We start from the raw sequence: 14,551 nt of genomic DNA on the forward strand, positions 1-14,551 counted from the left end.
CAGAGGTGACAAGGCTTCAGGTTGGACTTGAATTTCTCGTATCTGGGCTAATTGGTGTGGTGATGCATCCACCTATAAAATTATAGAGTGGCTCACCCAGGGCCTTGCTTGCATCTGTTGCAAAGACTAGAAACTCTCCTCTCTCGTGGGTTCCAGCACCCTGTCAGCGGGCTCCCAAGGACCATCCTTTCTGGCTGTCTCTTGAACTATCAGCTCCCCGCTAATCAATGGCGGCACTCACGGACTTCTCTTTTATGTATCGCTGGTTTAAGAACTGTAACCTGGTTCGCAATCTGTCAGAGAAGTATGTTCTCATCACTGGCTGTGACTCGGGCTTTGGGAACCTGCTGGCTAAACAGCTGGTTGATCGGGGCATGCGAGTGCTGGCTGCTTGCTTAACTGAAGAGGGGGCTCAGAAACTTCAGCAGGATACTTCCTACCAGCTACAGACCATCATCCTGGACGTCACCAAGACTGAGAGCGTCAATGCAGCGGCCCAGTGGGTGAGGGACCAAGTGGGCGAACAAGGTGGGGTGAACTGCATTCTTTGGCTTTTTCTATTTATTCTCTTTCTACATGGTGTGGTGAATTGCATTCTTTGGCTTTTCCCATTTATTCTCCTCCTCCTCCTCCTCCTCCTCCTCCTCCTCCTCCTCCTCCTCCTCCTCCTCCTCCTCCTCCTCCTCCTCCTCCTCTTCCTCTTCCTCTCTCTCTTTCTCTCTTTCTCTCTCTCTCTCTTTTTCCCTCCCTCTTTCTCTCTCTCTCAGCATCTGACAACACCAGAGCCATGGATGTCCAAATGAGGTGGCAGAGGTGATGTAGGGAACGGGCAATGGGCTGGGAGGCCGGGCCAGTGGGATTGGAAACCACTGCATGGCTTGGCATTTTCCCATGCAGAGGTGATTATGAAAGAAAGGTATTTCTCCCAGACATTCAGAGGGACAGAGCAGAAGTCTCAGTAGGAATTGAGGCTGGGAAGATATGTTCTGGATGTCCAAACCCTTGAAGATGAAGTGTCTCTCAGAGACTTAAGTCCTACTATCAAACTGTGGTGGCTTGAATGTGTATAGCTAGTTACTCAGGATGCTGAGATCAGTAGGATCACAGTTTGAGGCCAGCTGGGGCAAAAAAGTTCATAAGGCCCTATCTCAGCCATAAAAAAGCTGGGTGTGGTGATGTGTGCCTGAATCCCAGCAACACAGGAAGGATAAATTTGAAGATCATGATCCAGGCTGGCTTGGGCATAATTGTGAGATTCTTTAAAACAAAAATAAATAAATAAATAAAGGAGAAAGGACTAGGAATGTGGCTCACATGGTAGAGAGCCCAGCTAGTAAATACAAGGCCCTGAGTTTAAATCTCAGTATTTATTTAAAAAAAAAAAAAAAAGCAAAATATCAGCACTAAAGAAGTACAAATATATCCTTCTTTCTGGGCTGGGGATATAGCCTAGTGGCAAGAGTGCCTGCCTCGGATACACGAGGCCCTAGGTTCGATTCCCCAGCACCACATATGCAGAAAACGGCCAGAAGCGGCGCTGTGGCTCAAGTGGCAGAGTGCTAGCCTTGAGCAGGAAGAAGCCAGGGACAGTGCTCAGGCCCTGAGTCCAAGGCCCAGGACTGGCCAAAAAAAAAAAAAAAAACAAAACCTTCTTTCTTCCTTTCCTCCTTCCTTCTTTCCTTTCTTTTGTTGGACCTGGGGCTTAAACTCAGGGCCTGGGCTCCTTTCCTGAGCCTCTCTGTGCTCAAGGCTAGCACTCTACTACTTGAGCCACAGCACCACTTTTAGCTTTTTCTGAGTAGTTTATTAGAGATAAGAGTGTCACAGACTTTCCTGCCTGGGCTGACTTTGAACCACAATCCTCAGATCTTAGCCTCCTGAGTAGCTAGGATTTTAGCTGTGAGCCACTAGTGCCTCACACAAATACATTTCTTATAGGGATCAGGCTAGGGGCAGGCGCAAGGGAACAAGAGGCTGGATCCAAGAGTAGGGTAAGGGAGAGGCAGATCTCTTCCTAATGTCACTGTGGATGCTAGCACCCCCATCTAAGTGACTGTTGCCATTGGGAGCTGAGATCTGAGGGTCGCGGTTAAAAACTGGCCTGGGTGGGAAAGTCTGTGAGACTCATCTCTAAGATAAGAGTAGAGCTGTGGCTCAAAGTGGTAGAGTGCCAGCCTTGAGCAAAAGAGCTCAGGGGACAGTGGCCAGACCCTGAGTTCAAGCCCCAGGACTGACTAAAAAAAAAGTGGGGGGTGGGGGCGGGGAACAACCTATGGGATGGGGCCAGAGCAAGATTGTGTGAGGACCAGAAGACTTCTAGCATACAAGGTGTGGGCAAAGGATAGGAAAGAACAGGTGTCCAGAAGGAGCCAAACAGTAGCTCTTTGCCTTTTTTTCTTCCTTAGCATTTATCCTTTTCCAATATATTATACATTAAACCTATTTTTAAATTTTTTATTATGTGTTTTCTCTACTGGAATAAAACTTCCACCTAGGAAACTCAATATATAGTTGTTGAATGAACTAATTAAGAAATAATTCCTGGGGCTGGGGATATGGCCTAGTGGCAAGAGTGCTTGCCTCGCATACATGAAGCCCTGGGTTCGATTCCCCAGCACCACATATATAGAAAACGGCCAGAAGTGGCGCTTGGCTCAAGTGGCAGAGTGCTAGCCTTGAGCAGAAAGAAGCCAGGGACAGTGCTCAGGCCCTGAGTCCAAGCCCCAGGACTGGCAAAAAAAAAAAAAAAAAAAAAAGAATTCCTCAAGGGGGAACCCCTCCTCTTTCCACCTGCTTTCCCAGCCTGTTCCCTGCATTCAGCCCAGACCATTCTTGGTGGCCCTGAGCTAGTATGTAATGGTCCCTTGTGTTTTTCTAGAGATGCTGCTGATTTCTGTGTGGTTCTTTCTCTCTCTATCTCACCCCCAGGCCTCTGGGCCCTAGTGAATAATGCTGGTGTGGGCCTGCCCAGTGGTCCCAATGAATGGCTAACCAAGGAAGACTTCGTAAAAGTGATCAATGTGAATCTGGTGGGACTCATCGATGTCACTCTTCACATGCTGCCTCTCATCAAGAAAGCCCGGGGCAGGGTGGTCAATATGTCCAGCTCTGGTGGTCGTATAGCTCTCATTGGCGGTGGCTATTGTGTCTCCAAGTTTGGTGTCGAGGCCTTTTCTGACAGCATCAGGTGATTGGGCCCTGGTACTGCACTGTCTGGGTAGTGATCTTGAGGGGAGGGGCTGGGGGGCCAGCTCAGAAAAAGAGGGCTGAGGGGGTCATCATACAAGTACAGCAGCTCTGGAGAGGAAAATTCAAACCGTAGAAGGAAGATAGACCTCAGTGAGCTTTCGCCAAGGACCAAAAGCTGAAGGGATGAGGAGAGAAGGTGGGATGGATGGGCCCACTTTTGATCCGGTGTAGAATGAAGGAAACTGCCTTCTTCCCCCAAGAATAAGGGAGACACATTCCCTAAACAGAAACTATGGTCTCGGGCATAGGTGCCCGATGTAGATGGAGCTGAATGGGAAGAAACCTGTGGGAGGCAATACCTTGGACTAGATTTGCACTGATTGTCTCTTTGCTGAGTCTGCCTAATCTAGATTACACAAATTACTGGATCTGCCTGGGCAAAGAGACTGAGCCCCAAAGGCACGGTTGTTTGCATGAAACAGCTACCCGAGGGGGAGAGGTACCTTCCAAGTTCCTGGAGAGACAGGTCCCTTCCAGAGTGACTTCCTGGTGACTGTCATATTGATGCCTGGACTGAGTGCCCCTCTAACTTCCCAGGCGTGAGCTCCATTTCTTTGGGGTGAAGGTGAGCATCATTGAACCAGGGAACTATCGGACATCCATCCTGGGCACGGAGGGCATGGAGTCACGCATGCGTAAGCTCTGGGATCGGCTGCCTCAGGAGACCCGGGACAGCTATGGAGAGGAGTATTTCCGTGCCTGTGAGTCCCTGGACGGGAGCGGGGGCTATCAGAGGGCCAAAGTTCAGGAGGCTGAGATCTGTGCATCACAGTTGAAAGCCAACCCAGGCAGACAAATCCAAGAGACATTTATTTCCAATTAACCACCCAAAAGGTAGAAGTGGAGCTATGGCTCAAGAGGTAGAGCACCAGCCCTGAGCCAAATAGCTAAGGGGCAGCATTCAAATCCTGAGTTCAAGACAAATGTCAGTTCAGAAAAAAAGAAGTGAGAGCAAGAAGATCTTGGGGTCGTTGACTGGCATTCAGCTCACAGCTGACAGAGCAGAGGCTCCTAGGGTGTCAGTACCTGAGGCCATAGAGCAGTGAGCAGAGCAGGACTGAGGTTTGAGACTTAGAAGCCAAGAGGTAGAACAATGGCTACTGGAGTGATGAGGAGGGTCTGTAGAGAATCTGTTTCTGCCGGGCACCTGCTCCCAAACACCATGAGCAGGTGAGCCAGGTGAAAATATACAGTGATAGTATAGAGACGTGATCACATTCATGGCAGATGGAGCCAGAATGCTTGGGTTCAAGTCTTAACTCTGCTGCTTATTTGCTGGTCTCCCTATGCTTCCATTTTCTAGTCTGTTAATGGAGTTACTAATGGTGCCTGCTTTACAGGTTACTGCGAGGATTAATGTGTGAAGCTTTTAGCACTGCACGCTTGTTAAATACCAAGGAAAGTAAATACACAGGTCCCTTGGCAGCTTGCTTCCTTTCCCTGAACAGATGATTGCCTGTGAAAGTTGGGGTCTTGGAGGCTGAAGGAGGGGTGACTCAGCTATTTATGGAGCTGCGTAGACTGTGCTACACAGTTTGAGGATCACTGGAATGTCTACCCAATGGGAAACATGAGAAGACAGGGCCAGAGGGGCAGTGGGGAAGGATGGCCAGCGGCTAGACACATCCTCAGGAGAGAGACGGCCACACTGAGGACCAAAAGGTCTGGCATTCCTTTGGAGTATCTACCACTTTAAGCTACTCCTCCACTTCTGGGTTTTTTTTTTGTTGTTTGTTGTTTTGTTTTGGTTTTTTGGTGCTTAATTGGAGTTTCATGGACTTTCCTGCTTGGGTTGGCTTCAAACTGAGATCCTCAGATCTCAGCCTCCTGAGTAGCTAGGATTACAGGCACGAGCCACCAGTAAGCACCCAGCTTCACTAGGTCTTTTTGAGTCATCATTCCTGGGGCCTGAGGAACCTCTAGAAGCCTCCTCTGTGGTGGCAGAAACCAGCTCTGGCACAATTAGCCAAGATAACCTTGGTGGGCATCTTTCTTCTCCTGTTGCCTATCTAGTGGGGAATGTAGAACTTGCACTGTGCTTGTCTAATACTTTCTCTTTCTCCAGAGCAAAACAACTGCACACCCAGCTTACCCCTCCTCCCTCCAGGCCTCAGTAGCCTACTCCTGAATTTCTCTAACACAGTTTTCTTTATCTATCTTCCTTGCCTGCATAAACATGTCCAAGAAGCAAGTTTCAGCCATGGCTAAGCTAGCTCTAGGCTGCCCAGGTATAGCTTATCTACTAGCTTTGGGCAAATTACACAACCTTTCCATTTTCTCATCAGCAATTAGTTATGAGAAGTAAATATAAGTCCCCAGAAGAACAATTGGAATGGCAAGTTTGTGGCGGTGGTGCCAAGCAATCTTTTTTTGGGGGGTGAAGTTGGCTGTTATCAATTTCAGGTTCTTCAAAAGACTGGTAAGTTGGGCACAGGTAGCTCATGCCTGTAATTCTAACTCAAGAGGCTGAGATCTGAGCATCAAGGTTTGAAGCCTGCTCAAGCAAAAAAAAAAGAAAAAAAAAAGTCTGTGAAACTCTTATCTCCAATTAACCACTAAATATACAGAAGTAGAGCTGAGGCTCAAGTGGTAGAACACTAGCCATGAGCAATAGTGCTCAGGGACAGCACCCAGGCCCTCCGTTCAAGCCCCAGTATTGGCATGTGCATATGTACGCACACACAGTGTTTTGTAGTGCCTGTCATGATTGAGATTCTTCCACCCACTACCTGGGAGACTCCTCTCCATCCTCCTGGCCCCAAGGAGTGCCAGAGCCCTAAATACCCTGAGCCTGACCTTGCTGGTGAAGAACTCACTCCACGTTCAAGGTCAAAGGCATCCTAGGACATTGTCACTTATAGACAACTCTGGCTTTTGACAGTGTGACTATTTTGAGGACCTCAAAGTATAGCTTAGTGTTATCACTCCAATGATTATTCTCTCCAAGAAGAAACAGGGGATTCCTCAGAATCGGAATGTTAGCATGTGAGTGCCTCTGTCCTGTCCTCTCCCAGTCCCAGAAGGTTCTGGACCCTGAGGATATGAGTTCACTGCCTGCCTGGACCACTCCATCCAGGACAGCTTCTACTCCCAGTCTTAATTCTTTGTCAGGGAGGTCTGCCTCTCAGGATCTCACTGAAATCTGAGTCCCCCCAACATGTCCCAGAGTCCCAGGGTGGGTCCTGGTGAGGGGTTGTATGGCCTGTGAATCCTGGCAGGCTTGTACCACCAGCATACTCTACCCTCAAGGGTCTCCACCTGGGAGTACACTGTAAGCTCATCTGTTGGACCCCCAAGTGGGTTTGCATCTGTGATGTCCTTATGACCGAGGACTGGGTGGAAAGGGGAAAATTCAAAAGAAACCATCTTTTATGAAGACTAACAGGCTCTCCTTTCTCTCCCCATCTGTACTCTGAAACAGACACCGACAACTTAGTAAACTTTGCCCGTCAGTCACAACCAAGAATCAGCGATGTTACCAATAGCATGGAGCACGCCGTCGTTTCCCGGAGTCCCCGTATCCGCTACAACCCTGGCCTGGATGTCAAACTCCTCTACCTCCCACTGGCTAAACTGCCAACTGCTGTGACAGATTTCTTCCTCTCCCGATACCTCCCAAGGCCAGCGGACAGTGTCTGAACCTGGGAGGCTCAATAGGTGATCAGCAGGGGGGGTGGGAGGAAGGATTGTGGAGTCACAAGAGGTAAAATCAGACCTCCCAAGGGTATTGACTGTGAAGGATGCTGTTCTTGGCTGATACCCACAGGGACAATGCCTCTTCCACCCACTGGAACCCCCAGAAACTTGAGATGGCCTTTACAGCTTTAAAGACCAGTGGCCTAGCCCCAACTGTCACCCAGGCAGGGTGTGAATTTTTTCTGGACTTAAAAAAATCAAGGAGGGCCAGGTGCTGGTGGCTCACACCTGTAATCCTAGCTCCTCGAGAGGCTGAGATCTGGGGATCAGGGTTTGAAGCCAGCCCAGACCAAAAAGTCCCTGTGAGACTCTTATCTCTAATAAACCATTTAAAAAACAGAAGTGGAGTTGCAGCTCAACATAGGAGAGCACTGGCCTTGAGCAAAAGAGCTCAGGAACAGTGCCTAGGTCCTGAGTTCAAGCCCCACAAATGACAAAAAAATAAATTAAAAAACAGGAAGAAGGAAAAATCAAGGAGGGGAAAACTGGCTTCTGATGAATCACAGTTGTTGCCCTCTGGGAAACTCCCTGGAGAGTCTAATTCATGAGGGAACCTCACCCCTTCCCACAGGCCTCTCAGACACTAACTTTATGCACACGACTACTATGAAGCACATAGTAGGACATCCAGAAGTAAGCACATATCTGGCAAATCTAAAATCCTTTTTTCCTCTTTACATTTTTCTATTGTAGGTGACTGGGATCCACTTGAAATAATATTCACTTATTTAATCGCCATTGATTAATAATTCTTCAAATATTTATTGGGTGATAACTACCTACCAGGCACTATGAAAGTTCTGGGGGTAGATGAAGATGATAAAACCATGGTCTTGGCTTTTTTATTGTTTGTTTTGTGTGGTTTTGTTTTAGCATAATGTGTAGCCTCTGAGATTAGGTACTACTGGTAGAAAGAACAGAAATCAGCAAACAAATTTTAAACAGAGCTGGGGTGCACAAGTAGGCTGCACAACATAGGCACCCAATTAGTGCAAAGTATCTATGGGACCCAATGACAGAAATCCAATTCAAGTAACCTGAGATAGGGCCCAGAACTAGGTATTGGTTTCAAGGACCTAAATGATTATGATTACACCTGGGCACCTGGAAGTCATGGATAGTTCTATAGGAGAAGTAACTAATACTCAGAGGGAGAAATGATCTACCCACCCCATTTCACTATTGTATCTGTGGCCAAAACAGAGGCGGAAGTCAAATATTCTCAGGACAGAGTTATTTTTTAGTTCCAGGAGAGTAAATTAACAAAGTTACTAATATCTTCAAGTAATCATGGAACTAACTGATGTGCGTGTGTGTATGTGTGCGCACGCGCACATGCACACGTGCACACACTTGTCCTGGGACTTAAACTCGGGGCCTGGGTGCTGTCTCTTAGTTTTTTCACACAAGGCTGGTATTCTACCACTTGAGCTACAACTCTACTTCTAGTTTTGTTTGTTTGTTGATGGATAATTGGGCTTTTCTGCCCAAGCTGGCTTTGCACTGCGATCCTCAAAGCTCAGTCTGAACAATCCTCCCATCTCAGTTTCCTGAGCAGCTAGGATTATAAGTGTAAGTCTTGGCACTGGCTGGAGCTTTTTTTTTTTTTGTCAGCGATGGGTTTGAACTCTGGGCGTGGGCACTGAACTCTGGGCATGGGCACTGTCCCTGATCTAGCTCTTCAGCTCAAGGCTAGCGCTCTGCCACTTGAGCCACAGTGCCACGTTAGGTTTTCTGGTAGTTAACTGGGGATACGAGCCTCATGGATTTTTCCTGCCCAGGTTGGCTTTGCACTGCGATCCTCAAAGCTCAGTCTGCTTAGTAGCTAGGATTATAGGCATAAGCCACTGACACCTGTCCTATTTTTTTTTTTAATTAAACTTCTGGGTCATATAAAGTTCTGTTAAAAAATTTTTTTTCAGTGGTGCTGGAAATCCAGAACTGTAAGCATGCTAGGTAAGCACTTTATCAATGAAATATAACTACAGCCCTTGTTTGTTTGTCTGTTTTAGGTAGCTTAGGCTGTCCTGGACTTTACTATGTAGCCTAGGCTGGCCTCACACTTAAGTTCCTCTTGCCTCTGCCTTCTAAGGGCTAGAATTATGGGTATGTACCACAATGCCCCATGGGAAAAAAATTATTTGGGGTGTGTGTGTGTGTGTGTGTGTGTACACTTAAGGCCTTAGGCATTCACTCAGCTTTTTTACTAACAACTGGCTCTATTCCTCTTGAGGCACATCTCCAGTCTGGCATTTTGCTGGTTATTTTGGAAATAGAGTCTCACGGGCTTTTTTTCCCCAGGCTGGCTTTGAATTGCAATCCTTAGTTCTCAGCCTCCTGGGTAGCTAGGATGACAGGCATGAGCCACTGGTGCCCAGAAAATTATTTGATCTTGATAAGTGGTCATATAATAAAGGTCAAATATATTTTTAATTAAAATGTCTATAGCTCTGCAACATCTGGCTGAATCTGAGAATAGTAAAATGTAACTTAATTATATCTGTAAACATACAAGGTAATTTCATTGGTTGCAGGGCCCAGCATGCAAGTGACTAGGCTGTTTGCAGCACTTCTGTTCATGGTGCCAAATTTGAATCAAGTAGAATGCACTGAGCAATGTGTAATGGAAAACCACACTCCCTTTGGCTTCAGCAATACTGAGGGAGGCAAAGCCCAAAGTCTGAATGATGATCTCAAGTGTGGAGGCTCTCTGCTCTGCGATTTAGAGTTTGGCAATGGCAATAGAAATCTTAGGCTTCCTCATTCCCCAGAGCCTTTTTAGCATTCATGATAGAGAAAGGAGCCAGAATCAAGGCTCATGCTTGTAATCCTAGCTAATTGAGAGATAGAGGTCAAGAGGATCACAGTTTGAGGCCAACCTGGGCATTATAAGAGAAGCTCATCTCAATCAACAGATGGATGTGGTGGTGTGTACCTGTTATCTTAGCTATGTTGGGAAGTGTAAATAAGTGGATCATGGTCCAGCTGGCCTGAGTGTACATTCAAGACTCTAGTCAACAAATAATAAAGGCCAAAATGCTGGGTATATGGCTCAGGTGGTAGAATGAGTATCTAGCAAGGGAAAGGTCTGAGTTCAAACCCTTATACCGAGGCTCATAAAAAGAAGAGACAGAGGAAGGTGTTTTCCCAGAGCCCTCATCTAGACTCTCCTTGAATCCTACAGACCTACATTGGCTGAGGCATGTCCTTCTCTCAACCAATCACTGACAAGGGTTGGAGGTTGCCATGAATTGCTTTAATTTATCATGGAACAAAATAAGGATGTGGAAGCACCAGTCACAAAGCTTACTGATCAAGCAAATGAATTTTAAAATAATAATAAAAATCCTCAGATATAAGTGGGTACTGATGGCTCATTCCTTTAATCCTAGTTACTCAAGAGGCTGAGACATGAGACTCAAGGTTCAAAGCTAGCTCAGGCAGAAAAGTCCATGAGACTCTTAAATTGACCACTAAAAATCTAGAAGAGGAGCTATGGCTCAAGTGCTACAATGTTAGACAAAGGAGATTGTCCTGATCCTGAATTCAAGCCCAGTACTCAAACGTGTATGCTATGGCAAGAGTTGAACAAAAGTTAAAAATAAATTTGAAGCCACACACCATTGGTTCATGCCTACAAGCCTAGCTACTCAGAAAGCTGAGATCTGAGAATTATAGTTTGAAGCCAGCCTGGGCAGAAAAGTCTCTAAGACTCTTACCTCCAATTAATCATCAAAAGTCTGTAAGTAGAGCTCTGGCTCAAGTGGTATAGAGCAGCCTTGAGCAAAAAAAATCAGGGACAGTGTCCAGATCTTGTGTTCAAACCCAAGGACTGGCATAAATAAATAAATAAATATTTTTATTTGCGGAGAACATAATACTTTTTCTAGGGGAAATTATAGGTAGGTAATATTCTAAAATATCTGTTTATACTTTTCTTTTGCTCCTTGCTTTTCCATTCCCCTTTTCTCTATTCAAGTAGGTAGCTGACTCAACACTTTCCCTAGAGTGAAATGTTTAACAGGTGGTTCTGAGAATGATAAAATGGATCACATTAGCATACCATTTGGAGCTATAGCCATTGATAAATTTTATTTTCCTTTTTGGCTGTATTGGGGTCTGAACTTGGGGGTCTCACACTTGCTAGGCAGGCACTCTACAGCTGAGCTACACCTCCAGTCTCCTGCTGATGGATTTTAATCAGTGATGGATTTAATCAAGTCTGTCAAGAGAATTTATGGTGATCATTCTATGTGTCAGACATGAGTATTAGTCACTTTTGTTGATATAACAAAATTCCTGACAAAATCAGCTTGAAGGAAGAAGGATTTATTTGTGCTCATGATTTCAGAGGTTTTAGTACATGGCCAGCTGGCTTTGTTCTGTTGGGAGGCAGAGCATACTGTGTGACAGGAGAGGCTGCTCACTTCACTGCTGCCAAGAAGCAGAGAAGAAAGATCTGGGAACAAGATACATTCTTCAAAGGCATACCCCCAGTAACCCATTTCCTCTTACTAGGCTCCATCTCCCAATAGTCCACTAGTGATGAACTAACTCAGCAATGAATCAATCCAGTAAATGCACACTCTTGTGATCTAATCACCTCTCAGTTAGTCAGGAGACCAGGACTTTGACCCCTGTGGAGCCTGTGAGGTCACTTCATATCCAACTCAAAGAGCACAGTTCTAGATTCTGGTGTTACACTAGGAGATAGCACAGAGCCCTTGTCCTTACAGTTTATATTTTAATGAAGGGAGGAATTGGGCAACAGACATGTGGACATGACAGAGATAACTTTATCTGTTCATCCTAGCCAAGGGAAAAACTCAGAATAGCAAAGAAAAGGTTCCTTTGGGAATTTCTGACCTGGATCAGGAGATGAAAACGTACTTCAAGGGAAAATTCTGAAAGCAGAATTGAGGGCTTTGTATTAAGAGATGAGAACTACTGACTCCTCCATCATTTGTCAGGGAAAGGAAAGATCTGAGCTTGTCTCCCTACTGAAGGGAAGGAAGAAGCACCTGCATGACACTCTTTTACCTCCTATTCCAGGAGAGGCAAGTGATGGCTGAGCCATCTCTGAGTCAAGGACAACTTAAGAGATGTGACTCAGCCCTTGAGTACCTGCTGATCAGATGTTGGCCTGTGTGGCTTGAGATGCTGGCTGCATGTCCATGGGTGGAACTGATGAGGGGTCAGATGTCACACAGGCTGGGAAGAGTGACCAGTGTCACCAAAACAGTGAGCATCCTTGTGGCCACCCAGTGGGTGAAGGAATATGTTGGGGGACAGAATTATGACTTAGATTTATTTCTCTCAATCTGGATGTCTTCTTGCTAACTTTTCAAATAAGAGAGAGAGACATCCACTTACAATGTTTTGTTTTGCTTTGCTTTTTATTTTATTTCATTCTCAATACCAGCAATTGAACTCAGGGCCTCCAGCTTGCTAGGCAGTTTTTTTTTTTCCTTTTTTTGGTGGGGAGAGGGGCAGTCCTGGGGCTTGAACTCAGGGCCTGCTCAGGGCCTGGGCCCTGTCCCTGTGCCTCTTTTGCTCAAGGCTAGCACTCTACCACTTCAGCCACAGCACCACTTCCAGCTTTTTCAGAGTACTTCTTTAGAAATGAGTATCAAGAACTTTTCTGCCTGGGCTGGCTTTGAACCACAATCTTCAGAGCTCATTCACCACTTTGATGCAGCAGCTAAGTCTATTTGGACATGCCCTGTGGTATATAGCCTGAGGCATATGCCTGATACAAGTGTAAGCTATTCAGTAACCAAATAATCTTCGTATCACATATCACATCTTTACAAAGTTTTCATACATAGATCACCCCAAGTCTTGTTGACTGAAATCTGGTTTCACCCCAGATTGCATGAACCTATTTAGATATTTATTATTGTTCTGGTGTTGGAACTTGAATTCAGGGCCTGAATGCTGTCCCTTAGGTTTTCTGTTCAAAGCTAGTCCTCTACCACCTGAGCCATAGCTCCTCTTCCAGATTTTTGGTAGTTAATTAGAGATAAGAATCTCATGGACTTTCCTTCCCAGGCTGGCTTTGAACCCTGATCCTTAGGTCTCAGCCTTCTGAGTAGCTAGGATTCCAGGTTTGAGCCACCAGAGTCTGGCCACTTGAGCATTTTTGACTGGGTTCTGCCATCCCTTCAGCTCTTTACCTATAGCTCTGACTCACTGGTGCTATGGGACATGGGAGCTGGAATCTAGATACCTGAGGTACAGTTCTGGCTCCACCCTTCGTGACCTTGGGCAAGTCATCTAATCTGTCATGATTTAGAGTCATTCCCGATAAAGTGGGAATAAATAATGCTTCCCCAAGAGATTATGGTAAATTGTACATGAGCTAACACACATGCCAAGGAGAAGTAGAGACAAACAATGGAAGTGGAGACTCTAGGCCAACGTAGAAAATTCGAACTTTTGACTTTGATGCATTAGAGTCACTGCATTAATCTCCCAAATTTCTTCTGTCCATTCTGAATCCACCTAATTTCTAGGATTCTAGTTCTTTGTGTATTGATGAGTAATTCAAAGAGAAAATAAGTTGTTGACAAGTAGCTGCAAACACCTCAATGGTCTCAGACTTTTTCAGAGGAGGGACACATGAAAGGCAATTAGGTTGGATTGTGTGACTACATACTTATTTTGGTGCTGCTTTTGCATGACAAGCCTTATTTGCCTTTCAAAGGATGGTTGAGGGGGTGGATAGGATAGATAGGCAGATAGATGGGGGGGAGGACAGTTAAAAATCATAGATCTGGAATCAGACTTCCTAGAGTTAGATTTCCCTATGCCATTTATTTAACTGTGTGACCTGGAACGAGCAATGTTTTAATCCTTTTGTGCCTAATTTTCTTCAGATGAAAAATAGAGATAATAATATTATCCATTTCATAGAATTGTTATGAAGAGTAAATGACAATATGAGTAAATTACATAGATTAAGGCCTTGACCTTAGTAAATGCTACACAAATTGTTATGTCATTATTGTTTTAGTGCTGTTTTCTATTGACTTGGAGTGGCTTAAATCCCAGCTTATGTTTAGCTTTTTGAGAAATCTCCAAACTGCCACCCAGAGTCATTGTACTAGTTTACATTCCTACTACTAATGCAATAGGATTCCTTTTTCCTGTATCCCACTATCATTTGTTAATCGTTCAAATTATCAATGTTGACCAATCTAAGTGGGATGAGATGGAATCTTGGTATTGTTTTGATTTGCATTTCCTTATGGCCAGGGATGTTTAGCATTCCCTCATGTGTTTATTTTCCATTCTTACTTCTTCTTCTGAGAAGTCTCTCTTTAGCTCCTTTGGCCATTTATTGATTGACTTATTAAGGTTGGGGAGGAGGTTAACTTCTTGAGTTCCATGTATGTTTTGAAGAAAAGTAACATGTTAAAGTTGTTACAAACCAACAGATGAATTAAAATAGTATACTAAAAAGTGTTTGAACATAGGAGTTATCAGTTAACAAGAGCAAAAGGCATATAAGATTTATAGAAAACATAGCAAAACTGGAAGAGATAAGCTAACCACACTGATAATTTTACTGCTTTAAATAGACTAAACATCCTAATGAAAAGTT

The 14,551-nt window shown here is 45.0% G+C and overlaps 1 protein-coding gene across 1 annotated transcript; it reads left to right on the top strand.

Moving 5' to 3' along the window:
• The first annotated feature begins 227 nt into the window (after window positions 1-227).
• On the top strand, window positions 228-6,888 carry Sdr9c7 (short chain dehydrogenase/reductase family 9C member 7). The gene is made up of 4 exons (XM_048349965.1): window positions 228-528; window positions 2,929-3,187; window positions 3,787-3,950; window positions 6,671-6,888. The coding sequence occupies exons 1-4, from the start codon at window positions 228-230 to the stop codon at window positions 6,886-6,888; spliced, it is 942 nt and encodes a 313-aa protein (XP_048205922.1).
• Window positions 6,889-14,551: the final 7,663 nt, after the last annotated feature.

Source organism: Perognathus longimembris, chromosome 1 (assembly GCF_023159225.1).
Source record: "Perognathus longimembris pacificus isolate PPM17 chromosome 1, ASM2315922v1, whole genome shotgun sequence".
NCBI lineage: Eukaryota > Metazoa > Chordata > Mammalia > Rodentia > Heteromyidae > Perognathus > Perognathus longimembris.

Bases quoted from the DNA above. Each gene is read 5' to 3' on its own strand.
- Sdr9c7 (XM_048349965.1), top strand. From the start codon at position 228: ATGGCGGCACTCACGGACTTCTCTTTTATGTATCGCTGGTTTAAGAAC. The intron at 3,188-3,786 runs GTGATTGGGCCC...CTAACTTCCCAG, and splicing joins GCCTTTTCTGACAGCATCAG to GCGTGAGCTCCATTTCTTTG. The intron at 3,951-6,670 runs GTGAGTCCCTGG...ACTCTGAAACAG, and splicing joins AGAGGAGTATTTCCGTGCCT to ACACCGACAACTTAGTAAAC.